This window comes from Lissotriton vulgaris, chromosome 8 (genome assembly GCF_964263255.1).
Source record: "Lissotriton vulgaris chromosome 8, aLisVul1.2, whole genome shotgun sequence".
NCBI classification, from domain to species: domain Eukaryota; kingdom Metazoa; phylum Chordata; class Amphibia; order Caudata; family Salamandridae; genus Lissotriton; species Lissotriton vulgaris.
In genome coordinates, this window is record NC_141696.1 from 340,541,887 (window position 1) to 340,568,952 (window position 27,066).

Consider the following 27,066-nt stretch of genomic DNA (forward strand, 5'->3'; position numbering starts at 1 on the left):
ACCCTAGGACACTCGCCAACGCATTCCGCCGCCGCCGATGCGGACGAGGAAGACGCCGAGTACAACTATCCGGCGTACTCGGATCCGGAGGAGGAGCACGAACCTTGGTCAGCCGGAGGCGACCCAGAGGACCCGCAGTCGGGCCAGGACGCGCAACTTTTTGCGGCGAAAACGTCCCCGACTGAGGACTCAGCGGCCTTTAACGCTCTGATCGAGAGAGCTGCGGCTAACCATGACGTCGAGCTACACTCGGACCCCGTGGATGTGGACTTCCTTTTCGACACTTTCTCTGTAGCTGAAAAGTCAGTCAAGACGCTGCCGATGCTTAAAGGGGTGCTTAAACATGCAACGGAAGTGTTCAAGGAGCCCACCCGGGCGCGTGTGGTCAACCCTCGCATCGACAGGAAATATAAGGCAGCGCCCACGGATCCTACATATATCAAGGGACACTTGCCTTTGGACTCCTTGGTTGTTTCCAACGCTCGGAAGAGGGCGAACTCTCAAACTACTGGTGACGCTCCTCCCCCAGACAAAGAGTCCAAGATCTTTGAGGCCTCAGGCAAACGGATTGCTGCACAGGCAGCTAATATCTGGAGAATATCAAACACACAAGCCCTGCTTGCACGTTATGATAGGGCCCATTATGACACTTTAGAGGCCATACTGCAACACTTGCCTGACCAATACAAGGAGGCAGGAGAGATGCTGATTCAGGAAGGAAAACTCATTACGAATGCATCCATCAAATGCGCACTGGATGTGGCAGAAACAGCCTCCAGGGCTATCAATACCAGTGTGTTGCTTAGACGCCATGCCTGGCTTAGAATTTCAGGGTTCAAACCTGACATCCAAACTACAATACTGAATCAAACAGTGAATCCTGACCATCTGTTTGGCCCTGAGGTGGATGCCACCCTGGAGAAAATGAAAAAAGATACGGAAACTGCAAAGTCTATGGGGGCTTTACAAAGTCAGCAGTTTCCGAGTGGTTCCTTTCGCCGCTCAAATTCCAGAGGCACCTCAAGGGGACAGGCATCCCAGTCCACACAATATTACAAGACTAACACCCAAACCTCGTACAACAACAAGGGTAGAGGTGGTTACAGAGGCAATAACGTCAAGGGCAGGGGACGTGGAAACAATAGCTCCAGGTCCACCACCACCAACAAACAGTGACGTCTTGTCACTGCCCCCCGACCACGCAACACCGGTCGGGGGGAGACTCCAGCAGTTCCTGCCGGCGTGGAAGTCCATCACCACGGACAGGTGGGTGAGGTCTCTTATCCAGTACGGGTACTGTCTAGAGCTTACTTCCATTCCACCGGACATACCCCCAAGGAGCCGTCCTATGTCAGGCGAGCACTTGACCTTGTTGCAGCAAGAAGTTCTAGTCATGCTGCAAAAAGGGGCGATAGAGCTCGTTCCATTGCAAGAGCGGGAAACAGGGGTTTACTCCCTGTATTTCCTGATTCCCAAGAAGGACGGATCCCTCAGGCCAATCCTGGACCTCAGGCCCCTAAACTGGTACATCCTCTCGGAGCACTTCCATATGCTCACGTTGCAGCAGGTGCTTCCCCTGCTTCAGCAGGGGGACTTCCTGGCTACGCTGGATCTGAAAGATGCCTATTTTCATATCCCCCTGCATCCTTCCCACAGGAAGTATCTCAGATTCACGATTTTAGACCAGCATTACCAGTTCAGGGTTCTGCCGTTCGGGGTCACCACGGCACCAAGGGTATTTACAAAGTGCCTAGCGACTGTGGCGGCGCATCTCCGTCGCCAACACGTCCACGTCTTTCCCTACCTGGACGACTGGCTCATTCAGGCAAGGACAGAACGACAGTGCGTCGACCATGTGTCACGCACCATTCATCTCCTGCACGATCTGGGATTCTCTCTGAACTACCCAAAGTCCCGTCTCCAGCCCGCCCACGTGCGACAGTACCTGGGCGCGACAATCAACACTCTGGCAGCCACCGCGCAGCCAAATTCAGTGAGAATCGCCAGTATCCAGGCGCTGATCCAACGATTCAGACCCCAACACTCGCTTCCAGCGAAGGTGTTCATGCAGTTGATAGGCATGATGGCCTCCTGCATCTCCATTGTCCCGCACGCGAGACTACATATGCGTCCGCTTCAGGAGTGCCTTGCACGTCAGTGGACTCAGGCTCATGGGCAACTGACAGACCTAGTGTTGGTGAGCGGTCGGGCATACAACTCTCTGCATTGGTGGAATCCACACAACCTTTGCAAGGGCCGACCATTCCAAGAGCCTGTCCCACAGATTATCCTGACGACGGACGCCTCTCTCCAGGGATGGGGAGCGCATGTACTCCATTACACTGTGCAGGGACTATGGACACTACAGCAAAGGAAGATGCACATCAATGTGTTGGAACTGATGGCAATCTTCATGGCCTTGAAGGCGTTCAAAGTACATCTGTGCAACAAAGTCGTGTTGATCCGGACGGACAACATGACGGCCATGTACTACATTCAGAAACAGGGAGGCACACACTCTCCACAGCTGTCTCATCTGGCTCAGAGCATGTGGAAGTGGGCCATTCAGAGGAACATCTTCCTCATGGCAGAGCATCTCCCGGGCAAGGACAATCAAATGGCGGATCTGCTCAGCAGGCACAGCCATCAGATGCACGAGTGGGAGATACATCCATCAGTACTCCAACCGTACTTCCAAAGGTGGGGTCATCCAGAGATAGACCTGTTCGCCACAAAGGAGAACGCAAAATGCCAAAGCTTCGCCGCCAGATTCCCACACCCCCAATCACAGGGCAATGCGATGTGGATGAACTGGTCAGGCAGATTTGCGTACGCTTTTCCCCCAGCACCTCTGATACCGCTGGTGGCACGCAAGCTCAGGCAGCACTCGATGACTCTCATCCTGGTTGCTCCAACGTGGGCTCGCCAACCATGGTACACCACGTTTCTAGAACTGTCCGTGGTGCCGCATCAAAGGCTTCATCTCACTCCCAGCCTTCTGACGCAGAGCCATGGCGACATTCAGCACCCAGATCCGCAACAGCTCAACCTGGCGATCTGGCTCCTGAAGTCCTAGAGTTTGGCTACCTCAATCTTCCTCCTGATTGCATGAACATCATTCGGGAGGCAAGGAAGCCCACTACCAGAGCTTGTTATGCGGCTAAATGGAAGAGGTTTGTCATCTACTGTGCTAACCACAATATTGACCCGCTAGATGCTTCCATTCAAAACATCATTTGCTATCTTTTCCACCTGTATCAATGCAATCTGGCATACTCTTCCATCCGCATTCACCTGTCTGCTATGGCAGCATACCTCCAGAATAGGCAACACCTGTCACTCTTTAAGGTCCCTGCTATCAAGGCCTTTCTGGAAGGACTCAAAAGGGTCATTCCACCAAGGACCCCACCAGCTCCAGAATGGAACCTCAATGTGGTTCTTACGAGGCTGATGGGTCCTCCCTTTGAGCCACTGCACTCTTGTGAGCTTCAGTTTCTGACTTGGAAGGTTGCGTTCTTAGTAGCAATTACATCGCTACGGAGGGTTAGCGAGCTGCAGGCGCTCACCATCCAAGAACCTTTCTTCCAGGTACATGCTAACAGGGTGGTGCTCCGCACTAACCCTAAATTCCTACCCAAAGTGGTATCCCAATTCCACTTAAACCAGACAATTGAATTGCCGGTGTTTTTCCAAAACCCAGAGACGCTGGCGGAGCGCATGCTCCACACCCTTGATGTTAAGAGGGCCTTGATGTATTATGTAGACAGGACAAAAGATTTTCGCAAAACCAAGCAGCTTTTTGTTGCTTTTGCCACACACCACAAGGGAAACGCTATCTCCAAAGCAGGGATTGCTAGGTGGATAGTAAAGTGCATTCAGATCTGTTACGCTAAAGCTAAGCGCACCCTCACTATCCCACCGAGGGCCCACTCCACCAGGAAGTTGGGGGCCTCTATGGCTTTCCTAGGTAACATTCCCTTAGAAGATATCTGTAGAGCAGCCACATGGTCTACCACACATACTTTCACTAAGCACTACTGTGTAGACGTGCATTCCAAACAGCAGGCAGCTGTTGGTCAGGCTGTTCTAAAAACACTTTTTCAGACTGCTGCAGCTGGCACGGGCGGCCGCCACTAATGGAGGGACTGCTATGTATTCTATGCACAGATATGAATTCAGCAGCCCACATGCCTCGAACTGCAAATGCTACTTACCAGTATGCATCTGTTCTTGGCATGTAGGGCTGCTGACATTCATATCGCCCACCCTCCTCCCCGGCGCCTGTAGCAGCTGCAGTATTCATTCATATATATACATATGCTCATAGCATGGTCATCACTCACATTCTTCACTCCATCTCTGCCAATGGCTAAAAACAATCTGGGGATGGAGGCGATGCCCATGCGCACTGTAGTCCAGGGGAGGAGCCACCTATCTCGTGATACTTCGAAGACTCTTCCAGGACAACAATGTGCAATCATCCGGACCCAACACTAGGTGGCGATCTATGCACAGATATGAATGTCAGCAGCCCTACATGCCAAGAACAGATGCATACTGGTAAGTAGCATTTGCATTTCCAACCAGATTGGCAGTTCAGTGTTATGTGAGAACGTGATTGGAAACAATCTTATTAGAAATTATCCTGTAGGTTCCCAATATCAAAGCAAAATCATTCTTATATGATATTTATATGCCAATTCAAACCAACGTACCAATGTAAATGACAGGTTCATTTAATGTTTACCAAGTGATTTCCATCATTCCGCGTATGTCATTTCACTTTCTGATAGAAAGTCATATACACATCGTAAAAACAGTCCTATAATAATCGTAGCACAGTATTTTCCTAATGCTCAACCTGGAGGTCTCCCAGTCCTTCTGTCAGAAACCAACAAAAGGAATCCATTCTGAATCATGTAAGAATCCTAATATGATTTATGTTGTATATTTTTCACTCATGACCAAGTTAATAAATGTTTACTTTGTGCAGTGAACCACTGAAATGCTCTAGATCCAAACGCCATATATTATTTTCAACTTGTATATCCCTGTGATCGATTGTCCTGGCTCACATGTCGGATGTGCCATCTATTTTTGAATGAGGCAGATCATAACAGCATGCAAGGTTTCAGAAACTGGCCAATAATTAAGGGTGATTCAGAAAAGGGGGTGGTGATGAACAGAGTGTCTGAATTAAGCAGATCACTCTTACCCAGTCCAAAGATCAGGGCTTGATCCATCACCGTTTTTCAGCTCACTGCACCATCCCAGCTCAGAACTTGGCTATATGCAAATTAGTCTGACCCTGGCCCAGTGCATCATGGGAACAGGGCAGACCAAACTACCAAGCCAATTCTTATACTGGGAAGGAAACAAGCTACTGTTTAATTCAGACACTCTGTTCATCACCAACCCCTTTTCTGAATCGTTTTTGGCCACTATAGGTGTGGCAGGGTATACTCAGACATGAGTCCCTTTCTCACTGCACCATCAGGATTCAAGCAAGCCGGGCCGAAGACGGCTGAAATGCCAGAAACCGGTCCCCGGTAGCTTGTCTCCTTTCTGGTGAAGAATTGGCTTGGTAGTTTAGTCTGCCCTGTTCCCATGATGCACTGGGCCAGGGACAGACTGATTTGCATATAGCCAGGTTCTGAGCTGGGATGGTGCAGTGAGATAAATAACGGTGCTGGATCAAGCCCTGATCTTTGGACTGGGTAAGAGTGGTCTCCTTAATTCAGACCCTCTGTTCATCACCACCCCCTTTTCTGAATCGTTTTTGGCCACTATAGGTGTGGCAGGGTATACTCAGACATGAGTCCCTTTCTCACTGCACCATCAGGATTCAAGCAAGCCGGGCCGAAGACGGCTGGAATGCCAGAAACCGGTCCCCGGTAGCTTGTCTCCTTTCTGGTGAAGAATTGGCTTGGTAGTTTAGTCTGCCCTGTTCCCATGATGCACTGGGCCAGGGACAGACTGATTTGCATATAGCCAGGTTCTGAGCTGGGATGGTGCAGTGAGATAAATAACGGTGATGGATCAAGCCCTGAACTTTGGACTGGGTAAGAGTGGTCTGCTTAATTCAGACACTCTGTTCATCACCACCCCCTTTTCTGAATCGTTTTTGGCCACTATAGGTGTGGCAGGGTATACTCAGACATGAGTCCCTTTCTCACTGCACCATCCGGATTCAAGCAAGCCGGGCCGAAGACGGCTGAAATGCCAGAAACCGGTCCCATGTAGCTTGTCTCCTTGCTGGTGAAGAATTGGCTTGGTAGTTTAGTCTGCCCTGTTCCCATGATGCACTGGGCCAGGGACAGACTGATTTGCATATAGCCAGGTTCTGAGCTGGGATGGTGCAGTGAGATAAATAACGGTGATGGATCAAGCCCTGATCTTTGGACTGGGTAAGAGTGGTCTGCTTAATTCAGACACTCTGTTCATCACCACCTCCTTTTCTGAATCGTTTTTGGCCACTATAGGTGTGGCAGGGTATACTCAGACATGAGTCCCTTTCTCACTGCACCATCCGGATTCAAGCAAGCTGGGCCGAAGACGGCTGAAATGCCAGAAACCGGTCCCCAGTAGCTTGTCTCCTTGCTGGTGAAGAATTGGCTTGGTAGTTTAGTCTGCCCTGTTCCCATGATGCACTGGGCCAGGGACAGACTGATTTGCATATAGCCAGGTTCTGAGCTGGGATGGTGCAGTGAGATAAATAACGGTGATGGATAAAGCCCTGATCTTTGGACTGGGTAAGAGTGGTCTGCTTAATTCAGACACTCTGTTCATCACCACCCCCTTTTCTGAATCGTTTTTGGCCACTATAGGTGTGGCAGGGTATACTCAGACATGAGTCCCTTTCTCACTGCACCATCAGGATTCAAGCAAGCCGGGCCGAAGACAGCTGAAATGCCAGAAATCGGTCCCAGGTAGCTTGTCTCCTTTCTGGTGAAGAATTGGATTGGTAGTTTAGTCTGCCCTGTTCCCATGATGCACTGGGCCAGGGACAGACTGATTTGCATATAGCCAGGTTCTGAGCTGGGATGGTGCAGTGAGATAAATAACGGTGATGGATCAAGCCCTGATCTTTGGACTGGGTAAGAGTGGTCTGCTTAATTCAGACACTCTGTTCATCACCACCACCTTTTCTGAATCGTTTTTGGCCACTATAGGTGTGGCAGGGTATACTCAGAGATGAGTCCCTTTCTCACTGCACCATCAGGATTCAAGCAAGCCGGGCCGAACACGGCCGAAATGCCACAAACCGGTCCCCGGTAGTTTGTCTCCTTTCTGGTGAAGAATTGGCTTGGTAGTTTAGTCTGCCCTGTTCCTATGATGCACTGGGCCAGGGACAGACTGATTTGCATATAGTCCGGTTCTGAGCTGGGATGGTGCAGTGAGATAAATAACGGTGATGGATCAAGCCCTGATCTTTGGACTGGGTAAGAGTGATCTGCTTAATTCAGACACTCTGTTCATCACCACCCCCTTTTCTGAACCAATAATTAAGGGGCCTGATTCACAAAGGTAAACTTACACTTTTGTATTACACCAAAATATAGGCCTGTCCTATCTTTTTATGTGCAGAGTTCTACGCCTCCACTGCAGACTCTCCGCAGTCGTAAAGTTACTATTAAATCTTTTTGAATAATGAAAAAGAGGTAACTCACACCAAAGTGTAAGTCTACCTTTGTGAATCAGGCCCTAAAAGTCTAAAATTCTCATTCAGATTGAGTTAGCTAGGGATCAATTTCATACTGGTTGGGTCTGGGTAAATGTGTGCAACTTATGAGAGAGCAAATAGCAACAGTATTGGTACAGTTGCTTACTCTTCGAAAGCTTATGCAAAACAACTATATGATGATACATCAGTCGGTAGCCACAGCAGTGGAATTTATAAAGGATGTGAAGTCATTACATCTGGCGTCACAAGCTAGCTTCACAAGTTCTGTTACATGAGCTAAGATCTGACAGGGATATTAGCTGCAGAGGTTTAATCACCCATCCACCGAATGTAACATCAATTTGACAGGGACTGTGGAATCCGCCGCACATAACAAAACGTGTAGCACTAGTCTAAATACTCAGAAATACTTCGAAGAAGCTCACCTAAATTCAGACGTGCAAAGTGAAATTAGAACTATCAATGTGCATTGATAACATTACAATGAAAGATACAACAAATCAAAAAATTACTTGGGAAGCTTTACCTTGAAATAGAGTGTGACAATGCTTCTCTACACTTTACAAGAACTTTTACACAAGCTGGTCAGAAGTGTCTTACACAAAAAGCACAAATTGCCAGCTCTTGTGTTTGGCAGTTCCAGCCTATATTACACAGATTACATCTTCTATAATTGATAAAGAACACACACACACGCACACACACATGCACACCCACACACATACACACACACACACTACCTCACACACTTTACATCTGAAGAAAATATTTCGGTTGTATGCCTGCTACATCCAAGATTGGGAATTGCCTGGCCCTTTTAATCAGAGCACAAAATATCATGGCCAATATTGAAAATTGCGGTAAATGTAGTGTTGCTGGTATGTGGCACTGATTGCATGGACAGTGTCTATAATGATATCATTTATCACATAATTGATTCAAAGGAAGGCTCTGTCGGCCTGCTAGTAGGTTCAATTCCTGACATAGAGAAAAGTCATAACCGTGGGCCCGATTCAGAAAGGCTAGTGTATGAGTAGGTGAGACTTACTTTTGTAGTACTCCTGGCTTACTTCTGAATTTCAGGAGTAAACCATGAGTATTCCTGGTTTACTCCTTACCTATTTCTGAAATTAAAGAGAACTACACAAGAGTAAGTCACAGCAAAATCTTTGTAAATCAGGACCAGTATGTTTGCGTCTCATTATGCATCCGTTCCGCATGTACGCTGCAGTGTATTATGCACATTACACAGAGTATGCCAAGCTGAGCCGACAAAAGTGCTATGAGCGGTTCATAAATTGTGATGGCGAGGCATAGTGATGTGGATTGGGATGACCTAGTACCACACCCATACATCAACCTTGGCAATGCAACCTTTCACTTTGCTGAAGAGTGCATCTGTGTACGGTGTGTAGGAGATAGACATATATCTATGATAAACAAGGCTAGGTTGCACATTTGCTTCTATGAAACTGAATAAATTAGAATTGTGCTTGCTCAATTGGCCCACACTTACCCCAAAGAAGGGGGGAGGGAGAACTACACACTTGGATATGTATTGGAAGTGTTTATTTGCAGACCTATCAGAAGGAATAGTTGCTGAGTGAAGCTGACATGAATTTCTCTTTACACGGCCTCTGCATAAATCTGAGCTATGGTTGGCACATGTACAGCCATCTGTTTTCCGTTCCCTGTTTTCTTCGGGGCTCGTTTTATACAGCAAGCTGTTTCTCCTGGTGCTTTATGGCATTTGCATATTATTTTCCATCCTCGCTTTTTGTGCAATTTGGTCAAATTAGTGTATGCAAATATTGTGATTGCTCTTTATATTTACATTTACATTTATATGTTGTTAATTATTGTGCTAACTAGCAATCATACATGCAGCATTTAATTAGCATAACTTCGAAAAACAGAAAAAAGGAACAATTAGCCGTTCAGGTTCAATTTGCTAAGCAGTGAAATGACTCAGTAATTAGCATTGAAAACATGTTTTACATTGTGAATTTCTCTGGAGGAATATATATTAAAGTTATACAAGAGCATCCCAGTAAATTGATGGTATCAACAACAGCATTGCTTCTTCAAATTACTTGGGAAAATTACAAGTCACTAAATCATTAGTGTTTTAAACAACAACATAAAGATGCAAAAAGAATCCAAAACAAATTAAAATGTTATGTGTTCAAGGAAGCAGGGCAGAATATGGCCCTAGCTGTTGGGCATTTAGCAATTTTGTAGCCACTTTATTCTGCATATTTGTGTTCTTCTGCTGCCATAATGATTTATCTTTTCTGAACTGAGGAATTACTTTTATGTACACAAATGTGTCTGTGAGACCCACAGGAAAAAGAGATAGTGATGTCATAACAAAAGAGAAATACTCCTTAGAGTCTGAGGGCAGAGACAATAGCACTTGAAGAAGTCACCAGCCAGGAGGAAGACACCCCACCTAGCCTGCATAGAGCATTGCAATCCATAGCACAGAGTAGCTGCTGTACATCCTGCCGGTAACTGTGCCATTCGTCCGTATGCATCTTTAGGCAGTGAGACTGAAGCATCCCAGTGATATCCAGAGGGAGCCCGATATATCTATAGGACACCATGGGCCGTGTTACAGAATTGCCCTGGGGGCACAACCGCCATATGGGACAGCTTTGTGCACCCCCGGGGCACTTGGGTAGTACAGAAGTGGCCACAGACGCTTGTGCAGACCCTTCTGTAAAACAGATAGTGCTAGCACACATGTAGCACCTGCGCTATCTCAAGAGGGTGTTCCCACATCTGCATGGGGGCATGGCTCTATGCAAATGAGGGAATCTCTTTACCTCTGCGCCCGTCGTATTATAGACACTAGTGCAAAGGCACAGAATCTGTCAGGAGGCGTAATGACAGAGCGCCACAAAAAGATGGTGCACTCTCAGTGCGCCCCCGATGGCAGCCCTCTGGACCAGCCAGACCTCCCCTGGAAGGAGGTTGCAGTCACTCACTGCAGCCGCCTGCAAGGAGATCTCTCTCACATCTTGAAAGTGCAGGTGGCTTGCCACCTACACACCTAAACACGGAGAGGCTTCTTCAAAGCCGCTCCGTATTTCACTTGAAAGGCAACATACGTTTGTGGCTGCCCTGGGAGCGACACATTCATTCTAAAATGGCACACTTTCCTTGTTTGTGCAGGGTGCACCTTTTCAAAGGTGCGCCGTGGCACAAACAAGGAAAGTCCCCCATTTTCGTAATACAGCCCCAGGATGCAGGTCTCTTCTCCAGCTCATGGTCCAGGTGTACATGGTAGCTTCAGTGTTTCGGATTGGTTTTCCTCTGGCCCTGGATTATGTTGCTTTCAATGGTAGTGTAGATACCTAAAGCCTATTTATCTTGACCTTCCAGTGGTAGCATTGTTGATCAGTTAGGATTACTTTAAGGGCAGGGTAGGTTGCTTGGGCTCTGACAATTTGTAACACTCTGGGGCATATTTACAAGCCCCTATCTCCACCATAACATCACTTTTTCTGACATTGTGGTGGTGATAGGGGCTTCACCTTATTTACAGGGCAGCTTTAAGCCACTTAACATGGCTTAATGCTGCCTTGTTTAAAAGGCCCCCTTTCACACTATACTTAGCGTGAAAGGGGAGAGCAATGGGTGTTGCTCTGGGTATTCCACTGCAACACTCATTGATTTGGACACTACCCCATATTTACAAGGTTGACATAAATATGGGGCAGTATTAAATTTAAGGCCAAGGAAAACCTGGTCTTACCCTGGTGAAATGAGGAGAAATGTTTAATAACTCCTCATTTTTGCTGTTTCCATGTGTGCAGCATTGTGCAGCAGACATGGAGAGAGAAAAACGCCAATGATTGTTTATGTGCAGGAAGGTCCCCCTTCTGCACATAAACAATCATTTTAAAAACATGACATTCACAACTTTGCATTGAGCATCACACATAGAAGTTGCAAAAAGCCATTTAAAGATTGTTTATATGCAGGAAGGGACACCTTCCTGCACTTAAATAATCTTCCCCTGCAACAGAGACACCCTTGCACTATGGTGCAAGGGTGCCTGCGTTGGATCTAGGCAGCTAAATTTAGCGCCAGTGGAGGGGGAAACACAGGGCTGCCCCATATCCTTGTAAATATGGTGCTACACCATATACTTATGAATATGGTGCATACCTGCGTTTCTAAAGTGACGAAGTGTGTCATTAGCCTTCTTGACTTAACGACACGCTTCGCCACTTTACTAGTAAATATGCCCCTATATTTATCACATATCATAAAGACAAATGTGTGGCTCGAGAAGTTTGTCTGTTAAAAAATCTTCTCTCAATTTACAATAGAAAAGCAGAGCAGCTAATACAGATCACAAAAATGAAAGCCCAAGTGTCAAGTGGGTTCTTGCCTTCTCCAAATGTGGCCACTAGTAGTTGTCTTGGAATTTCAGGCCTTATGCAAGATTTTTTTGTTGTTCAGGAGATTCCCAGAATGGATGGGCTTTCAGTGGCCTGTAAATTAAATGCTACTAGTTAGCATGCAGTACTCATTTTGCCACTCACTAAAGTAGCGCTTTAAAACATTTCTCAGGCCTGCCACTGCATCCTATAGTGCTATTTTAACTTACCATTTCGACCTGGCAAAATCAACCGTTTGCCAGGCCTAAACTTTCCATTTAAATTCCTATTAGTCACCCCTAAGGGATACATATTGGACTCCCAGTACTCTTCAGACCACTTATATACTTGTTGAAGGCTCAGAAGAAAGACTGTTCTGCTAACCTTCTGCTGGAAGGACTGCCCTGCTGCCCTTGTGCTGGAAGGACTGCACTGCAGTCTGCTGTCCTGCTGCACCTGAGGAAGGAAGACTGGGCCTCCTTCTTGAACCCAGGACCACCAGAGCAAATCCAACAGCTAGCTGGAATTGCCTCCTGTGTGAGCTACAGGGACACAACAAGCTCCACAGACCCTTGAACTTACCCACATGTTCCTGCTGGTCCCTGCTGGAGTGAGGCCTAGCTCACAAGTGGTGCCCTCGAGGTCCTGGACCCTTGATGTGGCTTAAAATGGCTAGATTACTTTTAGTTACTTTTTGTGGTTCAAACAGACAAGTATTATGCTTATTATTTGAATGGGCTTTCATGCCTCTCAACTAATAACCCAATTTCTTACGGGACTATTACAACTAAATGACTTACGCTCCAGGATTCATCCATACTCTTTCACCACCTTCAACAGAAATTCACAATAGAACAATCAGAGCTCTATAAAGTTACATCAATGAAACTAAACTTTGAGACTGACCCATTTCTTCCCAAAATTATAACTTAATTCTTTCTAGATGGTACATAATATTGTGAGAAAAGAAGCTTATTATACGACGTGGTTGGCAAATTCACCAGGTCATAAAGTCGCAAATCTGTCTTAGGTACAGTCAGGCTTATTTGTAAAAGGATAGCTCAACCCTAGGTAGCTGTGGCTTTAAGCAGTCAAGCTTTAACAAAGGAACTAGTGCAAAGCATTTAGAAGTACCAAAACAATTGAATAAGAAAGAAACACAACACAAATGAAATCAACACAAATTTATAAAATTCGAAAGTGGGCAAAATACACCAAAGGGTTCCAGAGATATACATTGTTAAGTAATTAATAAATCACTGCTTTTCACTAAAATTACAAACAAGCATTGGCAACTACACCAGTCAGCAGTTACTTTGAAAACTTTGAAAAACATTTGTAAAGGTGTGTTCGGACTTGCCAGAACAGTTACCTTTCAGTCAATGCAGTCTCCAGTCCAGTTCCCGGCTCAATGGGCAACCTGCCATAAACATAAATGGAGTGGGATACAGGATGCTGGAGATGCTGGAGGATGCTGTGGATACTGATCTGGTTGACAGTGGTCTTCATGTGGTCACTACTCGGTCCACGAACACTGTGGGGCAAATTTGGCTGCAGAAGTCTTTGTCCTATGATGTCCAGGTGAAGTCCAGGCAAAAACCAGTCGCCAATGTTCTACTGGTCCCCGATAACAGTGAAAGCAGTGGTTCCCTTTAACTGAAGCTAGTGCTCATCATGGATGACCAAACTACATTCTGACAACTCTACAGGGTCCAGCAAACTCAGGTGTAACTTTTGAGCATCAAGACGCGATCTCCCAGGCTTCACTTTAGCAGTCACTAGCAATTAAGTAACTGCAGCTACCAACTCGCAAAGGCAGGCTTCTTCAGCTTTTGGGGCCCTAGAACTAGTCAGCCAACTGACTCTTGGATGTCATCTCTTCTGTCTGGGGCTCTGGGACAACTTTTATTGAGCAGGGCACCACAGGCATAGTACTCTCTTTACTAGCCCAGGGATCAGCAGGTGCAGTCCAGTCTTTTGTGCAGACTGTATTTGCCAGGTCCAGGGAACAGCAGGGAAGTCCTTTTTGGTCTTCTTTCCAGTGCAGACATGTTCTGAGGTCTGGATGAAGGGATGCCACTTTTATGCCCACAACTTGTCCTCTAGGGATGCTGTGACAAATGGGCTACCAGGTTCTCTCCTGGCTGATGACGACTTCCTGCAAAGTGTGGCATCTGGCTTTACCAGAGGGCAATATTCTGCCCACTCCCAAGAAGGCAGAACCCGTCTCTGTGTGTGTGGAGCTTGGCAGTCCACCCTAGAGTTGGGGCTGCCAGAGGGCTACATGCCCACCAGAAAACTGGTTTGGCAACTGTCCCCAACGTCAACCTGTTTATCAGATACAAAGAGCAACCCGTCCCATGTGTGTCCAACCTTTGCCCTTGAAAGTTGGCTTCCCGTTTGAAGCTCGCCTTTTAGGCTCACACCCTCTTTGGCTTCCAGACAGGAAGAGGTAACAATCTTCTAATGGTAGTCCGCTAGTGTGTCTTGTCCTGGGAGTCATTCACAATTCTACTGAGGAGGGAAGAAGACTGGCTCGAGACCAGCAAATGTAAATGGCCACTCTAAAACTTGTGCAACACAGTGGCAACTTTCTCAAGATATCCAATAGCTTGCCATGGTTTGATTTATTTTAACTATGACAGAAAAGAAAATGCTTTTCTGATATGCATAAATCCAGCTCTGGAGTAGCCTCTCCTCATTGGCCAGCCTTTAAACGGCTGAGCCAAGCTGCTCTGATGAGGTGTGAGGTGGCCAAAAAAGGAAACTAAGAGAAATCTGGTAGGAGGAGATCTGCAGTGGCAGAACAAAAGCAAGGAAGGGGGCTGGGTAGCCAAACTCGTCTTCAAAGAGGGAGACAGACTTAAGACAGCAGACAGACCCACCCCCACTTCCTGCACCTCCAGCCAGATGTGAGCCCCAGTAATTGAATTAGCAGACTGGCTGGAAGCGTAGTGTTAGGGAAAGTTAGCCACGCCAGTAGGTTGAGTTAGCCAGACCTTAAGCTCCAGGAGAGATTTTCTCAATTTTGGATATTAAAGAACAGTGCTTTCTGGGACAATACTAGGCAACACTTTGGAGGATGTTTTTTATACAGGAGGACCAAGAGGACTGCACTCTGAATGACTGCACCTGAGTAAACCAGAACCCTGCCTGAAGAGACAAGAAGAAGAAAAACTGCCCTGCTGGAATCATGGGCTGCATTAACCCCTTCGCTGCGGGGCTAATTTCCCCACAGCGCGGGGGGGAGGGGGGCCGCGCACGGCGCCGCTGTGCTCATGACGAGCCCAGGCTCGTCATGCAGCACGGTGCTCGTGTGCTGGTGACGAGCCTAGGCTCGTCATGACCACGCCCGCGCAATGGAACGCTCAGCACAGCGGGGAAATTAGCCCCGCGTGTGAGCGTTCCACGGCTCATGACGAGCCCAGGCTCGTCACCAGCACACGAGCACCGTGCTGCATGACGAGCCTGGGCTCGTCATCAGCACAGAAGGGGTTAAGAGGACTGTACTCTGAATGGCTGCACCTGCTACAAACTTTGGAACCACAGCTGATGAGGGCTTTGCCTTACTCTGGAAATTTAAAGGGGGACTCCCTGAAAGCAACAGGGTAAAAGAGCTCCACCTGCATTATCTCCAGCAAGATGAAACCAGCTGACCACCTTCAACTGCCCTTTAGAGAAGTTTGAGAACGTTTCGAGCATTTTGACCAAAAAGCTCCATAAGTTGACCGACCTGTCATCAAGAGTCAAGATGGCGATAGCGAACCGCCAACTGGCCTGAAATCCAGGTTCATCCCGCTGCAGCTCTGGAGCTTTTCGTAACTGACCTAACTACCAGCAGTTCATCGAGGCCTCCCGCTGGACCAAGCCACTATCATCAAACCCAAAGCTGGCCTGATGAGGAGACTCGATCGACATTGAGAGGAAGAAGCTCAAAAAGTGCGACTAAGTCAGAAGGTAAAAACTTGACCGGGCCCTACCTCTCACTATATCCGACCCGCGCTCCATCACAGCCAGCATGAAACGTTGACTTTGTCCCGGTCAAATGCGACCAGATGACACAAAGTGGGACTTTTGGCTTGTTGTGAAGGAGGTCTGATTTGTTGATTGCCATTGGCTGATTGAACCCTAGAAACATGAACCACGTGGTAAGTCTTCCAACTTTATGGCAGGTTAAGTTGGACTGCAGCAGGATCCACCTGCTCCAGGGATGGAAAGTAACCCACAAAGCGAGAGAAACATTTTGTTGTGACCTTGGAATCACTACATATTCTGCTGCCCTTACCAAGAGTTTTGTACTAGAATTAGTTTTTGATCTGCAAATCTTTTATATGATGCTTTGGCCTTTAATAGATAGTGGATAACTGATTGCCTTACTGTATAGAGGAATTGTACCAGCAACTGTACTGAAAGAGATTAAGGGAGGAAAAGGCAGGCAGCCACATTTGATAGTTATAACCATAGGCACGAAAGTTGTTGGACTCGATTTTCCACTAGAGGTATCCAAAAGACCCAATTTTCCTGATGGTCTGCTATAAAACAATGCAACACATGCTCTTTGGTCTGAGTCTCTCGGTCTATCCATCACTTTGAGGATGATACCTAGCTTATTTAAAGTTAATTGTATTAAACTGTTGTATTAAAGTGTTCCAACAGAGAGACATAAACTGGGTTTCCTGTCTGTTCTAATCACCACAGGTAAGCATTGAGCCTAACTAGTTCCCTAAAACAATGTCTTGCCAAATCAACTGCTTTGGATAATTTGTACAGTATGGTTTAATGTGCAAATTTCAGTAAATATTCAGCCACTACCCAAAGTACTATATACTCTTGAGATGTAGGAATTTCTACCACAAAGACTAAGGTTTCTGAGGTTTGGGCAGCACTTGAAATAGAAGGGGTCTCCAACCTTTTCTTTACTGAGAGCTACTTATGTTCAATTCAATGAAACTCAATTAGAGCTACTAATATTATTAGTGTTGTATAATCTCAATTGTTTATATGTATGTTAATTCAACCAAGCAAAACCTTCTAATTTATTAAGCTGAGCTGCACACAGGTGAGCTACTCAGAGGTAGCTGGAGAGCTACAGTAGCTCATGAGCTACTGGTTGGCGACCCCTGATAGCTTGTCTTGAGGCTACTTTATTTAGTGCACAGATTATACATTGTTTTACATAAGCCTCCCAAGTGTTTTTCAGAGTAGGTCACAAAAACTTCCATGAAACTATGTCTTGCATCTTTTTTGTTCCAGGATGAACTACCCAAAGGATGTCATGGCACAAACTGATACTCTGGGTTTGTAGTTGATCGCCAGGAAAAAAGGCTTTCTCCATGAAATAAAAGTTAATGACTTTTCTTTCAGATTTGGCTATTCTCTAACAATCATTGTTCATGACTTAGGCACTCTTATTCCTGGTTTACCTGCTGAAATATCTGTTTCTTTGTGACCATGGATGTTTTCTTCAAAGCTAAAAAAGTCAGAGGATTCTCAGGTGCATGTTCTTCTTCTGTACCTTACTGTGACAGTGCATACTCCTTTCCCTGCCTAGAGCCTGGCTTTGATCATTATAAACCTTAAAAAGGGAGTGGGGATGTGTGATGTGGGCCTATCTGTAGGGGAGGAAGTATGGCATGCGTGTGGAATTGAAATGAAGTGGTAAAATAGAGAAGTTCAGTTTCTTCAGTGGTCTTATATTGGGATTCCCTCAAACAGACAATGTAGCAGATCAGGGTCCAGGGTGGAGAAGGTGCATTTTTCAAGGACGGTGAGAGGAAGATGGGATATAGGGAAAGGAGCCATTTTCCACGATACAGGTAGCAAAGGTTCTTCCTGTATACAGGGACGGGCCTGCCTCCAAGAATAGCTTTTACCACCTGTATACTGTCAAACTTCTCTATCACAAAATTCCTCTCATCTTGTCATCTCTTCATCAAATATCCGCAATTCGTACTTTCACCCTTAACGCACTGACAGAGTCTGTCACTTCCTGCCGAATGCAAGACTTCTCCGCTCCACTGAGGGTGCATGGATGCAGACCGTGCAGCTCCCTTTAATGATCAATAAAAGATGTGAAGACAAGGTCTGTCTCCTCCTTACATGGAAAAGCCTTGGACTGGATCACCTCATTCCTCGCTGGGAGAACTCAAAGAGTCCGACTTCCCCCATTCAACTCAGAGGCCACTGAAGTCATCTGTGGCGTACCACAAGGATCTTCACTCAGTCCCACCCTCTTCAATGTTTACATGAGTCCACTCGCCTCCATCGCGCGTCAACACAACCTTAACATCATCTCTTACGCCGACGACACCCAGTTAATCCTTTCCCTCACCAAAGACCCTAACACCACCAAAACCAACCTTCACAAAGGCATGAAAGAAGTAGCCGAATGGATGAAACATAGCCGTCTAAAACTCAACTCAGACAAAACGGAGGTGCTCATCCTAGAATCTTCCCCCTCTGCTTGGGACGACTCTTGGTGGCCTTCCGCTCTGGGCACAGCACCCACACCCACAGACCATGCTCGTAACCTTGGCTTCATCCTAGACTCCTCTCTCTCGATGTCCAGACAAGTCAACGCAGTCCCATCCTCCTGCTTCAATGTACTTCGCATTCTCAAAAAGATCTTCCGCTGCATCCCCCTCGAGACAAGAAAGACTGTCACCCACGCACTGGTCACGAGTCGACTGGATTATGGTAACACGCTTTACGCTGGAATCACAGCAAAATTACAGAAAAAACTCCAACGCATCCAAAACGCATCAGCGAGACTCATGTTAGACATCCCTCGCCAAGATCACATCACCAGACACCTAAAAGACCTCCACTGGCTTCCCGTCAACAAAAGAATTACATTCCGCCTTCTCACCCACGCACACAAGGCCCTCTACAATCTAGGACCCGAATGCCTCAACACTCGACTGTCCTTCTACAAACCCACCCGCCAACTAAGATCGTCCAATCAAGCCCTCGCCACAGTCCCGCGCATCCGAAAATCCACCACGGGTGGCAGATCCTTCTCCTTCCTTGCTGCCAAGACCTGGAACTCACTCCCCACTCACCTCCGCCTTACACAAAACCACATCTCCTTCAGAAAAGAACTCAAAACCTGGCTATTCGACAAATAATGAACCCCCTCCCCAAACGCCTTGAGACCCTCTGGGTGAGTAGCGCGCTATATAAATGCTCGAACTTGAACTAGTTTGTCTGCCTCTCGAGTGGGGCTGGCAGCAATCTGAGGTTGGAGCTGTAATATGGCATTCTGAAATTCAAGCATTGGAAGGGGAAGGAGACAGAGCTTAGGGTGTGGTAATTGGTGTACTGGCTGGATTTTTGTGAGTCATATGTTTGTGTGAAAAAAGGTCAGATGAATGCTGCCTTTGTTTCCACCGCTCCGATGCCCAAATTTCCCTCAGAATCACAAATCAAAAAACTTTGATTGTAAAATTACTAGTAGGTTTGCTTGGTCATACTATCTGTCTTAAGAACGTCCTTCCTCATGAGTAGGGTGGTGGAGACTTATAAAACCCACTATTGGATCTCTGTTTCCAGCTAAAATTAGTGTATGCCATCCGGACAGAGATCTCCATCCAGTCCTAGGAGAAACACTATGGCCCCCATTAGGATGGCGGGTGGATTTTGCCCGCCCGCCATCTTTAGGGTACAAGGGACCGTCCGCCATAAGTGCGGAGGTCCCGTGGGGGAAATTAGGATGCGACCGCCACAGTGGCGGGCGCATCCGTTTTTTTTAACATTGCGGCGGGCGGTGCTGAAAGCACCGCCTGCCGCAGTGGTAAAAATACATGTTGTGCACCACGCGGTGCCTGCCATATTGTTCTTTGAAATGCAGGGGGGTACCATCTGCACCTCCCACCCACTTGGAGTCCCTAGGGGCCTGAAACGGGCCCCCGCAGGTAGATTCTACATGCCTTTCCGTGGCGGCATTGCCCATGGAAAATGCCCATTGTAATATGGCTAGCCGTGTCTGATAGACACCGCCACCATATAGAACCCTTTTGTGACCAGGGCGGAAAAGCGGCGGACAGTCTTTCCATCTGCCGCGGACCCCCCAGCCATGTTAATATGGCGGGCGGATCGCCAGCCTGGCGGGGGCGATCCACCCGCCATCCTAATGGGCTCCTATGTGAGCAAAGATCTACGCACATAGATTTGCCTTTGTGGATTGGGCCCTACATTTTACCTCTACTGTTTGTTTTAATTATTTTTGTAATTTGATATGCTATTGTGTATTGTGTGATTTTAATCAATCAACAATAAAAAACATAGTGCATGCATACATCTAGATGCAGTTTCAGGAGCTGTATATTGTCAGTTATTCGTTTAGTAACCAATCTTCCAATAATGGAATGGCTTTTATGTGCTCTTCTGCATATTGTATTGAAACTGCATGAAATTCTTCAAAAACCTCTCTTTTCCTGTGTTTGTAGGGGTTGGCCAGTCCGGTACTACGCTGTCCCTCGCAGAGGCTCCTGGACCGCATTGTCCGACGCTATGCAGAAGTGCGCGACGCCGGTAGTGTTTTCATGGATCACTTCACAGACCGGGACAAAATGCGCCTGCTGTACACTTTGTCTATCAATGCACATCCTATTGTCTTACAGGTACTTTTTCAGTCATAGGAAACAGTCACTTAAAACTACTGTGGTGGATAGCTGACAACATTGAGTTTGGGCTATGTGTGATCTCAATAATGATCTGAAATAAATTACTTTGTTTCTTTCAACATGATGTCTCTACTCTGAAAAGGCAATGTGCATGATTAATACATTATTGTATCATAATTTAATATAATATAATATAATATAATATAATATAATATAATATAATATAATATAATATAATATATACGGAAGACTGTGACAAATAGACATGTATCACATCTGAGCCCTTAGGCGTTGTCTTGCAATGTCATTACCCACTCTAAATCTAAGAAGATACTACAATGTATCATTGCATTGTTATCTTATGATAGTCACTCAATTTTAAGGAGAATTGATGGGCTGATATGAGAATTGATGGGCCATAGGAACCTAATTGTCAGGGACCCAGGGCACATCAAATCAGGTTGCATCAGATGTCAGGCAAAAAGTGGTGGGTAACAATGCAAAAGGGGGCTCTTTCCTACACATAGAACGAAGACACAAGGTGGAGAAATAAGGATATTTCTGCTCGTTACATCTGTTTCACGGAGGCTTAGCTTTTTGGCACAACCCAAAGTTTACAAACCTTTGTAAATCGGGGCAATGCATCAAAATGCATGGATGGATCTATGGGAATGCCCATGTTCCACCCATGGAAAGCATCCCCAGTGCAAAGTAATCAAAGGCACCGCAAAGTGACTTAGCGTGACACAGAAAATGCCAAAAAGGATTTTGTTTCAGGGCTATGCCATAAAAGTGAAGCAAATCCGACACAAAAACGTAGTAAATCTGGGCCTAAATGTTTTCTGTCGATCCACCAACTCAGGGGCATATTATCAAGAACGGCCTTAAAATATCGCCGCTCTGGGGGCGTGGTCTAACCCGCAATGTGGTAGGATGTGTCTCCTGTGAGCTCCCGGCGTCCACCACCACTTTAAGCTATTTCCAGCGGAGCCTGGGGCGATCGCTACCTTCCCAATGGTAGCCACAGACCTGTGCGTCCCGGGGAGCCTTGGGTGATTTTTATTCACGGTCTGTAGCGAAGGCAGGGACCGGCGGCGCGGGGACGACGAAGGCCCTCAGGCGGGAGCCACCATCTTACAGAGCCTGCCCGGAGACCCGTCCGGCTGCCCGCTGTCCCCGGAGGGGTAGCTGACTCCGGAGGCGCGCTCCCCCGCTCGCGGTGTACGGGCTGGGGTGTTCCTGTGGCGAGACCGACCGGTGGGCTTTCTGCTCCTGGTCATCGGACCCCTGCGACCCTCGAAGCTGAAGAGCCTGTGAGCCGCCATCTTGCGTGCCCCACGTGGGGGCTCGTCCTGCTGCCCGCTTACTGCTGGCCTTCTGGGGGTTCCTGATTCCTGCGGCGTGGGCTCCCCCCGTTGGCGATAGCGGTGAGCCTGGAGACTGGAGTGACCCCGAGGTGACGGCGGTGGCGGGACTACTGCTGCTGGGGCCCTGGTGTGACCCCTGGTGCTGGCGAGGCCCCCCTGGCCGATGGACCTGCCCCACGCCTGATGGCCCGGTGAGGGACAGGCGGCCCCCCCGCCCTGCCTGGGGGAATCCGAGGTGAGGAGAGCAGGTGGAGGTGGGAACCCACGCTGGTGCCTGCACTAGGTGACCTCCGGCGCTTACGAACCTGCAAGCCGCTATTTTGTACAGTCGCTGCCTGCTGACTTTCGGTGAGTGGCAGATTCCTGCGGTGTGGGCCCCCCTCCTGGCGGCGTTCGACGGGCCCGGCGGCGGTAACGGGCCTGCTGCTGCTTGGCCCTGGGCGGGACCTCTGGTGTTGGCGGGCCCCCCTGGCCTCTGGAACGGCCCTGTGAGAGGCGGACGACCCCCCTCTGCCCTGCCTGAGAGTCCCTTAGGCGAGCTGCGTTGGTGGAGGTGAGGGCCTACATTGGCGCCTGTGAATGGTGGTCCGGGGGCCCCTGGTACTGCCGGAGGGACGGCGGCGCTGCACCACCCCAGGGGAACGAATAGAGGTGCCCATGACAGAGAGGCCCAGGTGGGTGGCGACGCAGTGACCGCTTCCCCCGCGCACTCAGTCCACTCCTGCCCGGGGACCTACCACCTTTGACTCTTGTGTGCCTCGCACCCCCCTCCTCCCTGCAACGGGACTGGGAGACATGTGCCCCGTTCCCCTATAGCCTGGGGATCTTGAAGCCCGTCTCTGCAGTACCGGGAACGATCTACCTGCGGTGGGGCCCCCATCTTGTATGCACCCTCGGGAGGAACCTGCTACTGCGATTTCGCTGCGGGACCCCCTGGCGACTCGTGATTGGGTTGACAGGAGTCCTGGAACACGGCGCTCTAGGGAGGGGGTCGAGAGAACTCTTTACCACGACTTGGATATCGGCGTCAGCAGCCCCGACTCCGGCCCTCGAGGCGCTGGTAGGCCAGGCGGGTCACGTCGACCCTGGCCATGACGTGCTCCAAAGGGGGCAAGACTGAAGCAACAGCTCCCCCCAGGGACAACTCTTTGGTGGCAATGTGGGGCAAAGCGGGGGCAGTGGTACCGGTGGCGAAGACGCCGCAGACCTCTGGGGATGCGGCCCCGGTGACGCAGGCATTTATGACATCCTTTATGTCGGAGCTTAAAATGGAGATTGGCTCCCTATGTTCTGAGGTCCACACATGTGTGCGGGAGCTGCGCCGGGAGGTCACTGACTTGGCAGACCATGAGGACGGCCTGGAGAAGACAGTTGATGCCCGCACGGAGGACCAAGCGCACCTGTGGCAACGCCTTGTGGCTCTGGAGGAGCAAAACATAGAGCTGCAGGTCAAGCAGGAAGATCTAGAGAATAGAAACCGCCGGAACAACCTCTGCATCCGCGGAGTGCTTCTCGGAGAAGAAGAGTAGGATATCCTGACCTACGTTGCGCAGCTCCTCCATGAAGTCTGGGGAGACGACGATGCCTCACCGCCGGCCCTGGATCACGCCCATCGGGTCTCCGGGCCGCCGGGGCGCCCGGGACTCCTTCCGGATATCCTGATGAGGGTCCATTTTTTTACGGAGAAGGAGGCCATCTTGCGGGCAGCACGGAGCATGCCGGACCTTACTTATAGGGTCCATAAAATTCAAATTTTCCAAGACCTGGCACCCAACACCCTCCAGCGGCGGCGAGCCTTCAAGCCGGTGACAGAAAAGTTGCCGGAAATGGGCATCGCCTACCAATGGGGCCACCCCTTTGCCCTTATCTTCCAGTGGGAGGCCAAGCGGAAAGTCGTGACGAAATTCGCTGAGGCGGCGCAGCTCCTGCAACTACCGACATCGCCGCTGGCGAGTCCGGTCCGCCCATGGAGGCAGGAGCGTATCCCAGCCAAACCAACCTGGACCACGGTCCACCGGCATCGCCGCTCGCCTCGTATAGATGAGCAGTCTGCCTCCCAGTCTAAGCAGGACAATATTGCTCACATCAAGTCCCTAGAGGGGGACCGAGAGGAGGCTACATTCCGCCCGCCAACCCCATGACCTTGCAGTAGGGCGTTCATGATAACTCATGGCCCACATATCCATGGAGCAGGCGCTCTCCCCACTTGGCCTCAAGGTGTAACTGCGGTTGACTGCCCTACCCGGTTTTGCACCCCGGCTCCTTTCTTTCGGGTGGGCGACGCTGGGGCTCCTCCCCATGATGACCTTGAGGCCGACTACGCCCCTACCCCTAGTGATCCCTATGGGAGTGACATCCCTGGGCATATCCAAACCCTCGGGTGTAGGAAGCCCGATGGCGGGATCAGCTGGACTTGGCCCTGTTGGCCACTGTTGGATCATAAATCTTTCCTCTTGTCTCTCTCTCCTTTCTGCCTCTCATTGTTTCCCTTCCTTTTCTATCCTCTCTTCTTCACCTGTGTGGGGTGGGGGGCTGTGCAGCGGTGGCGCTTGGCCCGGGGTGCGCTGGCGAACAGTGTTTGTGATGGTAAGCGGCTGCGAGGCGGGGGTGGAGGAGCGCAGGCGGCTACCGCTAGGACTCCACTATGACTGCTCCCCTACCTAGTCCACTAAAGGTCCTGACGCTTAACGTCAAAGGCCTGAACTCCCCCAATAAGAGGCGACAAACCTGGCGATACCTCCTGCAGCAGAACCCTGACATCATATTTCTCCAAGAGACCCATCTTCTGCAGGCAGATGCTGGGTGCATGGCGCACCCCAGATACCCGCTTCAATTTTGGGCTGCGGCAAGCACTAAGACAGCAGGTGTGGCAATACTGTGCAGAACTGGCATCAGGCGGGGGGACCCCAAGCCCTTCAGGAGTGAGGATGAGCGCTTCCTCAGGGTGAGTGTGAACATTGGCCGGCGCACCTTCACTTTATGTAATGTGTAGGCCCCCAATCAGATGCAGGATCGGTACCTGCACACGCTTTTAAAAACGCATGTCCCGCGGGGAGACCCTTCCTTGATCCTGGGGGGGGAATTTAACTTAGTTTTGGATCCGGATGTAGATCGTAGCGATACCTCGGCCTGCGGTTCTGGGGCCATGTCATCTGCGTGCACAGATCACGGAACTGGGGCTCTTTGATGTATGGCGCTACCGCTCCCCGGGACTTGCGGACTACTCGTTCTATTCCCATGCCCACCGCTCGTACTCCCGCATCGACTATTTCTTTATTACCCATGCTCTGCTGAGGGACATGTTGGGAGCTTCCATATCTGCCATCTCGCTATCGGACCATGCGCACGTTGAATTGCTATTACAGGACCCGGCCGCGTCTACCCCGCTCGAGAGGCGCAGTGGCGTCTGCCGCCGGGCATCCTTCGGGATGCGGCCGACGTCGATAGCATCAAAGAGGCCATAGACTCCTACTTTGCTAGTAATGACCTGCCGGAGACACCCTTCCCTGTCGTATGGTACGCCTTCAAGGCGACAATCCGGGGACATATCACCACCCTCTCGATTGCACGGACGCGCGCGGCCAGAGCCCTAGAGGATAGTCTTGAGCAGGACATAAAACGGGAGGAACAGCAGAATCATAATAGCACCTCTGCTGCGTCTAGACAGCGGCTCGCCAATCTCAGAGGGCAGCTCTGGCTCTTGCGTACCAACAAGGCGGAGTCCTCCCTATTGGCCGTGAAGTAGAAAGAGGTGGAGACAAGGTGGGCAGCTTATTGGGGAGGCGCCGAGGGCGCGGGCTGCCAAGGCCCATATAGCCAATGTCCAGCTCCCTTATGGGACGAGAGCCTTCTCCGAGCCGGATAAATGCGAGGTGTTCCGAGCCTACTACACCGCACTTTATCAGGAGGAACGGCCAGACCCAGGTGCCGTGGCGGACGTCCTGAATGCCTACACGGGGACACCACTACACCAATGCCATGCGACGGCCTTGGACAGGCCAATCGCCCAGGAGGAGATAGCGGCCTCCATACTGTATCTCCCCCTCGGGAAATCCCCAGGGCCGGATGGTCTACCTCTATCTTTTTACCTTATGTTCCAGTCGCAGCTCGGACCCCATCTCTTGCGGCTGTTCAACTCGTTTACCGATTCAGAGGGACCGTCTCGTGGCATGGAAATGGCAGAGATAGCGCTGATTCTGAAACCGGGGAAGGACCCTGCGAAGTGAGCCTCGTATCGCCCCATTGCTTTGCTGAACACCGATTTTAAGATCTACACCAAGATCCTGGCGAAGCGTCTGGATCCCCACATGCCGGGTCTTGTGGACCCGGATCAAGTCGACTTCATCCGTAATCGGCAGGGAGCGGACAACGTGCGCAAAATAGCTCACCTGGTGGGGAAGGCGCGTCATTGGAATATTCCGGCTTGCCCTCTCTCGCTGGACGCGGAGAAGGCATTTGACCGGGTGGGCTGGACCTTCTTGCGGGCGGTCCTTGGTAAGCTTGGACTGGGCCCGGGCATGATTACTAGGATCATGGCACCATATCTCGCCCGCAGGCCCAGATTCGGGTCAATGGGCAGCTCTCTGTGCCATTCCCCATCCGCAGGGACACCCGGCAGAGGTGCCCCTTATCGCCCTTGCTCTTCGCCCTGGTGGTGGAACCGCTGGCTGCAATGATCCGTCGGGCACCCGACGTACATGGTATCTGCATGGGGGGTCGCGAGAACAAGGTTGCGCTGTTCGCTGATGATCTTCTCCTCACCCTTACCCGTCCCGGTGAGTCTCTGCCGGTACTCCACTCTGCGCTGACCCTTTTCGAGCGGGCCTCCGGCCTTAAGATTAATCACAGCAAATCTTGGGCCCTCAACCTTACCATTCCGGAAGCAGAACTCCCCCACCTTAAGCAGTTGGTGCCATACCAGTGGGCCACCCATGGCATCCGTTACCTCGGTGTGAGAAGTTGGCCTGATATGTAGTGTTTCCAATTCTGGAACCACTGGG

The 27,066-nt window shown here is 49.4% G+C and overlaps 1 protein-coding gene across 1 annotated transcript in view; it reads left to right on the forward strand.

Annotated features, from left to right (window-relative positions):
• DIPK2B (divergent protein kinase domain 2B) overlaps positions 1–27,066 on the forward strand; it is a 328,076-nt gene that overhangs the window by 189,190 nt on the left and 111,820 nt on the right. The window contains exon 3 of the mRNA XM_086934102.1: positions 20,523–20,696. Coding sequence (XP_086790228.1) covers positions 20,523–20,696 — 174 coding nt within the window. The remainder of the gene's footprint in view (positions 1–20,522; positions 20,697–27,066) is intronic.